The following is a 12,017-nucleotide window of genomic DNA, read 5'->3' as shown; positions in this document are numbered from 1 at the left end:
TCCTGATTGTAGCGGCGTATCAGATCTAAGCCTGGTAATTAAACTTAGAGGATTTCATGCTAGTACCTCATTTTTGGACTCTAAGGTTCAGATTGAGGAAAGTAACTACGACAAATGCTGACTGCTTCTTGTTTACAGTGTCACCTGAAGTGATAACAAGAGGTTCACATGGCACTGTTGTAGCTGGTGTTGCAAGATATTTACATGCCAGATTATGCGAAGATTCATATGTCCCTTCATGTTCAACCACCATTCCAGAGGGCATGTGTCATGCTGATGAGGGATTCTGCTCGATAATGTTCCAAAGCAGTGTGGATTACATGTTTATTATCATCACCTGAGTCAGATGTCACCAGCAGAAGGTTGATTTTCATTTTTGGTCGTTCATGTTCTCTAGTTTCTGCATTGGAGTGTTGCTCTTTTAGGACTTCTGAAGCATGGTCCACACCTCATCCGTCTCAGATTTTGGAAGGGCATTCGAATTCAAACCTGGTTAGTGCTGTAGCTATCTTTAGAAATCTCACATTGGTACCCTCTTTGCGTTTTGTCAGATCTGAAGTGCAATTGTTCTTAAAACAAATAATCATCTGAGACTGCTATAACATGAAATATGTGGCAGAATGCAGGTAAGTCACAGAGCAGGAGAGCTACAATTCTCCCCCAAGGAGTTATCACAAATTTAATTAATGCATTTTTTTAAAACAAGCATGCACAGGAATGGTGGCCAAAGCATGAAGGTGCGTACGAATGTTTAGCATATTTGGCACGTAAATGCCTTGCAGTGCTGGCTACAAAAGTGCCATGCGAATGCCTGTTCTCACTTTCTGGTGATATTGTAAATAAGAAGTGGGCAGCATTATGTCCTGTAAATGTAAATGAACTTATTTGTCTTAGTGATTGGCTGAACAAGAAGTAGGACTGAGTGGATTTGTAAGCTCTAAAATTTTACATTGTTTTGTTTTTGAGTGCAGTTATGTAACAAAAAAAAATTACATTTGTAAGTTGCACTTTCATGATAGACAGATTGCACTACACTACTTATGAGGTGAATTGAAAAATACTATTTCTTTTGTTTATAATTTTTACAGTGCAAATATTTGTAATAAAAATAATATAAAGTGAGCAATCTACACTTTGTATTCTGTATTGGAATTGAATTCTGTTTGAAAATGTAGGAAAACATCCAAAAATATTTAATACATTTCCATTGGTATTTTATTGTTTAACAGTGCAGTTAAAACTGCAATTAATCATGATTAATTTTTTGACTTAATCGTATGAGTTAACTGCGATTAATCAGCAGGCCTAATTGATTGCATATGTTGGTATGAACTGCTATTTATTATATGTCAGTTAATACTGTCTGAATTGTTTGTGCTGTAACTTCTTTGGACAGAGGTAAATAACTACAAAAGGCAGACATTTATGTGGCCTAATGTTTTATAAAGGCAAAACTAGGGACAGACATGCATACCAAACGTATAGAACTGGTAGAGATCTTGCTGTGGATCAGTGGATGTTCCATATTGCTGGCTGACCAGTTCATATTTCCTTTGTGGGGTATTACTCAGCACTTAGTTCACCTTCTCTCTGCAGTAACTTGTTTTTTTCCAGTTTTCTTCTAGAGGTACTTTTTTTGTGATAACGACGTGTAGATATCTTTATATGTGATATGGACATATTTGAATGAGTAATTGTGGATCTCCAAAAGCAATCATTCTTAGAAATGTGGGATGAGCACAACTGGAACCATTCTTTCTAGAGGATGGCAGAATGTGCGTTGACCAACATTTACTAGTTATAGAAACCTCTTACTCTGCACCTTTTTGTGGATTTAGGGACAGAATTTGACCCTTACTGTTTTTGACACACATTGCTTCCAGTGAACTGTCAATACATTTGATGATTGTGCTATTATAAACTACTTTTATGTTGATTGGTGGCATTCTTCAATTTAAAATGTTGGTTTTCGGATGAAGTGTCATGCGCATAGTAAGCATTTTTTAAATAACGGTCTTAAATATTGAAATAACAGGCATGTAAAATAAGATCTTATTCATTTACGTATTAAAATAATTCATTATTTATAGGACTTCAAACATAAAACTAGACAAGCTAATGAAGGAACTGGATGAAGAGGTACATTTGTGTTTTTCTGAATCACATAATTTTTAACTATGTTGAGTTAATTAGTGTACTCATAATACTGCTAGAGGTTTATAATTTTCCTGTATAAATTTGCATTCCAATTTAAATTTGAGAATAAATCTCCACATTCCAAAACACACATCATTTTGGCCATGTTTGTTATGAAAGTGCAAAATGTAATTTTGGAATTTTAAAATACTTTTTTTTGCCTCTACAATTCAAAACTGCTTTCCTGCATTTCAAACCCTGTGCTGAACTTTGTTTAGCCTTGTTCTTCAGAATATTCAATATAATTTTTCAAAATTAGCTAGATTTCTAAAAATCACTGTGCAGATAATCCTCTAGCACATCATTATATTGTAGTATTCATAAACCTAGTACAGTAACTCCTCACTTAGTCGTCCCGGTTAACATTGTTTCATTGTTACGTTGCTGATCAATTAGGGAACATGCTCGTTTAAAGTTGTGCAGTGCTGCCTTATAACATTATTTGGCAGCCGTCTGCTTTGTCCACTGCTTGCAGGAAGATCAGCCTGTTGTAGCTAGCTGGTGGGGGCTTGGAACCAGAGTGGACCAGCAACCCCCCATCAGCTCTCCACTCTCATAAGTTCCCTGTGCAGCATCCACCCAGCAGGATACCAATTGCCAGCAGTTCAGTTGTCCTTCCCTACAGTGTCATGTGCTGCTCCTGCCCTCTGCCTTGGAGCTGCTCCCCGGAGCCTCCTGCTTGCTGTGCAGGGGAGCAGAGAAGAGAGGGGCTAATGTCAGAGTGTCTCCCTCCCCCCTACTCCTGCCACCCTGCTAACCCGTCTCCATATAGAGCAGGATGGGAACAGGACAGGGCTCAGGACGGAGAGAGCTGATTTTTTTTTAAAATCCTGATTTTTTTTTTTTTTAAAGGCAATGTACTTAGAGTGGGGTCAGCCTACTTAAAGGGACAATGCTCATCTCTCTCTCTCCCTTCCCCCCCCTTCCCCCGCCACAGACAGAGTGTGTGTCTGTCTGCCATGCTGTCTCCCCTCCCTCCATTTGTGCTGCCTTGTAGAGCGGGAGGCTACATTAACAATGTGTTAACCCTTGAGGGCTCAGCCAAATGCTAGTTCATCATTTAATAAGGCATTCCCCGGGAAATATCCCACCTTCTTCCACGCTCTAACTTCACCACCTCAACCAAGCTTCACAATCATTATTGCTGTGTACAGTATTAAATTTTGTTTAAAACTTTGTGTGTGTGTGTGTGGTTTTTTGTCTGGTGAAAAAAATTTCACTGAAACCTAACCCCCCCCCCCCCCCCCGTCATTAATCTATGGGGAAATTGGATTTGGCTTAATGTTTCGCTTAAAAGTCGCATTTTTCAGATCATAAACTACACATTAAGTGACGGAGTACTGTAACAGGGTAATTTTTGCTTTTGTGTTAATACAGTTATTGCGTGCATTTGGAAGATTTAATCGAGAACAAACTTCAAAGTGGTGTTGGGAATTTTAGGCTCTTTTGCAAGACCCTTTCTATATCATATGGTAGTCCTACTAGCTGAAATCCTGACCCACTACATGCGAGGGGTGGCAACCTATGGCACGGTGCTGAAAGCGGCACGCGAGCTGATATCTAATGGCACTCACACTGCCTAGGTCCTGGCCACCGGTCCAGGGGCTCTAAAATTTAATTTTAAACTGAACTTCTTAAACATTTTAAAAACCTTTTTTACTTTACATACAACAATAGTTTAGTTGTATATTATGGACTTGTTAGAGAGGGGGGAAACCCTTTTAAAAAAAAATGGTTTAAATGTATTACTGGCACACAAAATCTTAAATTAGAGTGAATAAATGAAGACTCGGCACACCGCTTCTGAAAGGTTGCTGACCCCTGCCCTACTGGATTCAGTAGAGCCAAGATTTCACCAATTGAAGACAATGAGACTACTTACAGAACAACAGAATTAAAAAAAGTTTGTAGACTTATTTTGTAAAATGGAAATGGAAAATGCCAATGTTTATTATAATTTCAGGGAAATCAAAGAAAAAAATTAGAATCAACAGTATCTCAGACTGAGAAGGAAAAGATGCTGCTGCAACATAAAATAAATGAATACCAAAGAAAATCGGAACAGGAGAATGAAAAAAGACGGAATGTAGAAAATGAAGGTAAGCAATGTTACCCATGTGCTAGAAATGTTGGCGGGTAAGCTACTATACAGTTTTACAAATAATTTACCTTTTTAGCATTTGAAGCATTCTAGAATAGATTTTTTTTGTTGAAATACCAATTGACAAAAAGAATTTTCATAGTTATCACAGGAAAGTAGCCATTTCTGTTTTTGATATTTGAAGTACCAAATTCTGCCCTTAGATGTATGCATGTGGAGCCCCTAGTGATTTGAGTGAGCCAGGTATATATAATTCAAGAACAAAATTTGACCTCAAGAAATTAAAAGGAAATATCCTAATTATTTTGCTGACTATTCATGTAGAAATATCTAGTAATGTCACAAAGATTTTCTGTTCTGATCTGCTAGGAAAATTGAATTCCATATTCTTTTCTGTCTCTAGTGTCCACATTAAAAGATCAGTTAGAAGACTTGAAAAAAATTAGCCAGCATTCACAAACTACAAATGAGAAGATGACACAGTTACAAAAGCAAGTGAGTGATTGCTGTTCAGTGTTTTCATTGTTTCTTCAAATTTGTCATATAGTATTGATTACATAAATATAACAAAGCTGAATCTGTTAATTATTGCACTTCGAATGGAAATCTTGACTTTTCTTACTCCAACAGCTAGAAGAAGCCAATGACTTATTAAGGACAGAATCAGATACAGCAGCAAGATTGAGAAAGAGTCATACAGAAATGAGCAAGTCCGTAAGCCAGTTAGAATCACTAAATAGAGAACTTCAGGAAAGATGCAGAGTTCTAGAGAGCACAAAATTGGAAGTGGAAAAGGACTATTATCAATTGCAAGCAGCATTGGAAGCAGAACGAAGGGACAGAAGTCATGGATCTGAAATGATTGGAGATTTACAAGGTAACCATTCCATACTTGTGTAGTTTTTTAATATTGCAGTAAATATTTATTCTTATAAAAATCTATTTTCATAACTTCACTTTGCTGCTCTATACCATTGTTTAAATCTTGAAAAAGATGTACCAGCTGTTTTCAAGGAGTTTAATTCTATTCATTTAGTCTAGCAGAGCAGTAATTAACATATGAATTGCGTATCCCTAGAGGACTAATATTTGGGAAAATTTGTAAATAAAGTTGAAGGTACCAAATGTCTTACCAATTCAGTATTAACTCAGGTACATAATTCCTGTGTGGTTGAGTTTTGGGGATGAGAGGGAAAGCAGTATTGCGGACAACAGCAATTTCCCCTGCCCCTCCTCGAACATGATTTTTCTTTATCTGTGGATATGAACCTCTTTAGAGCAATGTTTCGTGGATTCTGGGACACTGACACACCAGAGGTAATACTGTACCCTATCCAGAGACACCATTCACTTTGAAGCAGAGTGGGTATTCTACTTGATCCTTAAAGTTAAGGAGCAGGTTTTTCCGTTTGGCATGTGTTAAGGTTTTACAGCAGCAATGTTCTAGCAGGAGTGGTAACAACCACTACAGTTAAGATGCAGAATAGTTTCCATTGTAATCCACCCTTTCTTTTCAGGTGTTTGAGAGGTGAAAATACCAGAAAGTTCCATGTAGTTTAAAGAGTTGTGTGTTTAAGAGAAATATGAGATTCTCTAACCCAAGGTGACAGCCACCATGACAGCCAAGTGACAACTTGCTTAGCCAATGAGACAACTTAATAGGATAAATCAATTTCGGACTAATTATTCTAGATTGCCACTGAGGTAACTGTGTGAGAGGGCAGTTTATCCTATATGAAGAAAAAGAAATATATTCAAAGAAGTCAGAGTACAAAGAGACAAGAGGGAAGGTCTCCTGTACAGTTTGTAAGGGATGGTGGAGCAAACCTAACTGATGCAGTGTTAGAGCTGCACAGCTCTTTAGGGGTGCATGAAAGGGTAATCTTCTTCAGAGTTCCTAAAGTGTATAGAACAGGATATTCTGCTGGTATCTAGACAGAGTTCCATGTGAAATTTGCACACGTTATTGCCAATTTATAACAAGAAAATGTTTGACAACTGAGTACAGCATTGAAGTGTTTGGAAGCATTCTGGAAGAAGACGTGTTTTCTTTTTCACATCATTTTGTCATCTGGAAATTCTTAAAGACATTTTAGTTTAAAAAAAAACAACTATGCTAAGCTTGCGGAGTGCTAGATAATCTGACATACTTGTGAGCTATGTTGCATACATACTGTTTATAAGGTATAACATTTAACACCTAGAGTAATACAAGAAACCAAATTACAGTTCCAGTTGAAAACTTAACCTAATGTCTTGGTGTTTCTGTTTAAAGTCTTCGGTTTAATAACATACTAAAGTATCTGCATAAGGTTTGGGCCAGCTGTTCCAAACTCAACCCTGGAGGAGAGCCTTTGCTTTTGTGGAGTGATCAGTAGAGTAAAAATAATTCCTCTTTCTCTGGAGGACCTCTCCAGTGCAGGTTATTTTAATTGTTTATGTACTGCAATAGCACCTCGAGGCCCCAACTGAGATTGGGGCTCCATTGTGTTATATGTTGTATCTATCCATAATAAGACTTCAGCAGAGTTAATGTCATCAGAAAATGTGGCTGTTGTATGTTCTAACAGGACTTACATTAAATGAAAGGAAACATCTATACATTAGCAGTTGGACAAAATAAAATCAAAATCCTGTTTCTGCATCTAAGCGTAGTAGCTGAAATTGAACTATTTTTAATTTGTTTTTGCTAGCTCGGATTACATCTGTACAAGAAGAAGTAAAAAATCTTAAAAATAATCTTGAAAGAGTGGAAGCGGAAAGAAAACAGGCACAGGACTCACTTAATCATAGTGAAAAGGTAAGGTAACTAATAATACACGATAATTAAAAAAAAAAATGCTAATGTTAGCTCACTGGCTATGGTCAGAATATGATCATGTACAGGGGAGTCGCACCTTACACGGGGGTTAGGTCCTGAAGCCAGCACGTAAGGCAAAAATCGCGTATAGTCGGACGCTCATTGAGTGTAATGGCGGGCGAAATCGTCCGCACTACAGGTACAGTATTTAAGTTGTTGTTTTCCTCTTTGTTTTTGTTTTGCCAAGCACGTATAGTTAAAATCGTACAAGTTAAATGCGCCTATGATGCAACTCCACTGTATTGAATTATTTTGTATTGTGTAAATAAATCATAGCTTCTTCAAATGTGTCAGTGCAGATCCCAGTGTAGGCACGCATGTGCCTCCTGGGTGAGACTGGACTTTTATCCTAGACCTGAGGAGACTCAACAAATACATACTTGGTCTCAGGATGGTAATGCCTGCCTGCTTTGCTCCAGGCTCTAGATTGGGTTGTAGCTCTCGGCTTCCAGGTTGCTGTACTTACATATTGCCATCCGTCTGGCCCATGGGAAGTGCCTAAGGTTAACAGTGGGGGGCCAGCCATTCCCAGTTCAGGGTTTTGCCCTTCACACTTACCATGGCACTGAGAGTTTTCACCAACTTTCTAGCTGTAATGGCAGCATGTCTAAGCCCTGGTGTACACTATGAGTTTAGGTCTAATTTAGCACCGTTAGATCAATTTTAATCCTGCACCCGTCCACACGACAAAGCCATTTTTGTTGACTTACAGGGCTCTTAAAATCGATTTCTGTACTCCTCCCCGAAGAGGGGAGTAGCGCTGAAATCGATGTTGCTGGTTTGAATTAGCTTTAGTGTAGATGCAATTCGACGGTATTGGCCTCCGGGAGCTATCCCAGAGTGCACCATTGTGACCACTTGAGCAGCACTATCAACTCGGATGCACTGGCCAAGTAGACAGGAAAAGCCCCACGAACTTTTGAATTTCATTTCCTGTTTGGCCAGCATACCGAGCTGATCAGCACAGGTGACCATGCAGAACTCATCAGCACAGGTGACCATGGAGTCTCAGAATCACAAAAGAGCTCCAGCATGGACCGAACGGAAGGTACTGGATCTGATCACTGTATAGGGAGATGAATCTGTGCTATCCGAACTCTGTTCCGAAAGACGAAATGTGGGAATATTTGAAAAAATCTCCAAGGGCATGAAGGACAGAGGTTATAACAGGGACCCCCAGCAGTGCCACGTGAAGCCTACGAAAGAACCAGAGAGGCAAACATCTGCTCTGGTTCAGAGCCCCATACATGCCGCTTCTATGATAGGCTGCATGCTATTCTAGGGGGTACCCCTACAATTCCCTCACCCCTGTGCTTCCCTCCTCCCCCAGCCCTTCCGGGCTACCTTAGCAGTTATCCCCCCATTTGTGTGATGAATTAATCAAGAATGCATGAATTTGAAACAACAGTGACTTTGATCTCCACTTGCAGAGGCAATAAAGGGGGAAGGGGAGGGCAGTTGGCTTACAGGAGGTAGAGTGAACCAAGGGAGTAGGTTTTCATCAAGGAGAAACCAACAGAACTTTCACACCCTACCCTGGCCAGTCATGAAACTGGTTTTCAATGCTTCTCTGATGCACAGCGCGCCCTGCTGTGCTCTTCTAACTGCCATGGTGGCTGGCTGCGCGTAATCAGCGGCCAGGCGATTTGCCTCAACCTCCTACCCCGCCATAAATATCTCCCCCCTTAGTCTCACAGATATTGTGGAGCAAATCACAGGCAGTAATAACAATGGGAGTATTGTTTTTGCTGAGGTCTAACCGGATCAGCTTGCTGGCGCAGTTTACTTTTAAATGTCCAAAGGCACATTCTACCACCCTTATGCACTTGCTCAGCCTATAGTTGAATTGCTCCTTACTACTATCCAGGCTTCATGAGCCATGGGAGCAAGTGGTAGGCTGGGGTAGGTGTGACTGCACGGTGCTGCTGACTGGGAGAGCAGCCTGAGGCAGAAGCATCCAACTCGTATGCTATTCCAGGCAGGACTGAATCTCCATTAGACGAAACTTAAAGAAGAGAGTGACCTGGAGTCATTCCCATTTTTATCCAGGCGCCCCTGACTGACCTCACAGAGGCTAGCCAGGCGCACCCATGTTTGCCCAGGCATCTCTGACCAACCTAACCAAGGTCGGCCAGGAGCACCCACTGGATGACAATGACGGCTAGCAGTCGTATTGTACCGTCTGTCATCCGCAAGGCAAGGGGATGCTGCTGTGTAGCACTGCAATACCGCATCTGCCAGCAGCACCCAGGAGACATACAGAGACAGTGAGCGGAGCGGGCTCCATGCTTGCCATGGTTTGTCATATTCATATTATATATTATATAATAAAATCCAGGAAAAAAGGTGAGAAACTATGTTTTGCTGTTGCTTTCGTGAAGGGAGGGAGGCCGGCCTGATGACATGTACCCAGGACCACCCACAACAATGTTTTTGCCCCATCAGGCATTAGGAGGTCAACCCAGAATTCCAATGGGCGGCGGAGACTGCAGGAACTGTCGGATAGCTACCCCACAGTGCAATGCTCTGAAAGTCGACGCTAGCCTCGGTACTGTGGAAGCACACCACTGACTTAATGCACTTAGTGGAGACACACACAATCAACTATATCAAATCGATTTCTAAAAATTTGACTTCTATTAAATCGACCTAACTTCGTAGTGTAGACATACCCAAAAAAACATGGAATTTATTCCTGTTTATGTCAAGATGACTGGCTGATCAGAAGCAGGTCCAAGCAGGAGACCAGAATGTCCCTGGATTGTGTCCTCTTCCTGTTCTCCCACTTAGGACTCCTGGTGAACTAGAAGAAGTTGTCTTGTGTACCATCACAAACGATAGAGTTCATAGGAGATCTATTTGACTTCAGTTTGGCGAAGTCTTTCCTGCCAGAGGACAGTTTCTATTCCCGTCAGTTATTTTGCATGAACTACAGTCAACACCAGCAATGACAGGACACATATGTCTGGGACTCTTTGATATGTCCACATACATGTACGTGATGCTGCATGCCAAACTTTACCCGCCACCTTTACAATGATAACTGAGGTCCGTAAACTTCCCATCCAAACATCATGTGAGCAATGGGTCCTGCCTCAGGCTAAGCAACAGGTTTTTTGGTGGCTTGTTCTGATGAACATGAGAAAAGGGGACAGTGATGCTTATCTCAGACACTATAGGAACTGGGTTGGAGTGCCCACCTGAACCATGTTCAAATGTAAGATACCTGGTCTCATGGTGATTTTAACCTACACATGAGTGCCTTGGAACTAAGAGCCATCTGGCTCATCTGTATAGCATTCCTGCTGGAAGCCATCCAATGCTGGAAATGGTGTTTATCAACATGGGGGTGACTCCACTAGCCCTACGCATTCCAGGGATCAGCAGTGACCTAGCAGACTTTTAGTGCAGAAATGTGGTAACCAGCCATGAGTGTTCTGTGTGAAAATCCATACTGGATTACGTGTTCTATATCAACAGACAAGGGGGAGCAAAGTCCCAGTCCCTGTGCTCGGAAGTAGTAAAATTGTGGAACTATTGTATCTAGCATGACATCAACATATTGGCCTCATACTTACCTGGACACCGGAACACCGCGGTGGACTCATTGAGCAAGAGATTCTCACAATATCATGTGTGGGAGTTAGACACAAGAGACCTGCAGCATATATTCAGCTTCTGGGAATTCCTGAGTATAGATATCCTCACCATGCCCAAAACTGCCAAATGTCCCTGAGGGACGTTTTCCTCATTACGTGAGATGTACCCCTACTCTTCACTTACCCACCCTTCCCCAGTTGTTCACAGTGCTCCACAAGACACAGGTGGAACAAGCCACAGTCATTCTCATAGCCCCAATGTGGCCACAACAGATTTGGTACCCTTTCCTTGTGTAAATGGTGGTCTGTCCACTAATCACCCTACAGTTCACTTCACATCTCCTCTCTCAAGACACAGGTCAAATCCTCCAACCCAATTTGGTTCCAAGATTCGGAGATGACCTGTTCAAAAGAGGTAAAAAAGATTCTTTTAAGTAGTAGGCATGATAAAACTTATCTTACTTATCTCAATAAATTGAAAAGATTCCAGACTTGATGCGACAGCAAACATGTCTTCTCAATGAATGTTCCTTTATCACTCATTCTAGACTACGTTCTAGAATAACTTAAAAGAGAAGGACTGGCTGCGATCACTGCATTCCACCTCAAGATAGGTCATTCCATATTTACCTATGCACTAACAAGAAGATTCCTTAAGACCCTTCAAAATGTGTACCGTCAAATACAAGACCCTACCCTACCTTGGGATCCCAGCCTAGTTTTGCATTGTCTCATCAGTCCCCCATTTGAGCCCATTGCAGCATGCTTCTACATACACCTATCCATAAAAACAGCATTTCTTGTCACCATTACATCCACCCAACGGATAGGCGAAATAGCATAGGTGCTCTCATGGCATACTCACTGTACGCAGTCTTTCACAGAGACAAGGTCGTATTATGATCACATCTGAAATTCTTACCCAAGGTGCGATCCTCTTTCAATCTAAACCAACCTATCCATCTTCTTTCCTTCCCAAAGCTGCATGGCAACCACCATGAAGCCACTCTGCACATCTTGGAAGTCAGATAAGCATTAGCCTTTTATCTTGACTGAACAAAATCTTTCAGGCATTTCAGGCTTATTCCTCTCTATTGCTGAAAGATCAAAGAGAGCAGCTTTATCCTAACAACGTTTTTCCAAATGGATCTCAGAGTACATCTGTGACGATGCTGTTCTGGCGGGACCCAACTGAGAGTGCCAGTTCAGGAACAATTGCTTAAACAGAGCAGTTACAGCCCTAGGCTTGGGTTTTTCCACC

The 12,017-nt window shown here is 41.0% G+C and overlaps 1 protein-coding gene across 7 annotated transcripts in view; it reads left to right on the top strand.

Annotated features, from left to right (window-relative positions):
* The window catches only part of ROCK1 (Rho associated coiled-coil containing protein kinase 1), a 178,094-nt gene that overhangs the window by 111,559 nt on the left and 54,518 nt on the right, over window positions 1–12,017 (top strand). For all 7 annotated transcript variants that reach the window (XM_075062959.1, XM_075062956.1, XM_075062961.1 and 4 more), the window contains 5 exons: window positions 2,091–2,139; window positions 4,160–4,295; window positions 4,701–4,792; window positions 4,928–5,174; window positions 6,991–7,097. In XM_075062959.1, the coding sequence (XP_074919060.1) occupies window positions 2,091–2,139; window positions 4,160–4,295; window positions 4,701–4,792; window positions 4,928–5,174; window positions 6,991–7,097 (631 nt within the window). The remainder of the gene's footprint in view (window positions 1–2,090; window positions 2,140–4,159; window positions 4,296–4,700; window positions 4,793–4,927; window positions 5,175–6,990; window positions 7,098–12,017) is intronic.

Source organism: Chelonoidis abingdonii, chromosome 2 (genome assembly GCF_003597395.2).
Source record: "Chelonoidis abingdonii isolate Lonesome George chromosome 2, CheloAbing_2.0, whole genome shotgun sequence".
NCBI lineage: Eukaryota > Metazoa > Chordata > Testudines > Testudinidae > Chelonoidis > Chelonoidis abingdonii.
The sequence above is the reverse complement of the archived record's forward strand: the minus strand, read 5'-3'. Positions and strand labels throughout refer to the sequence as shown.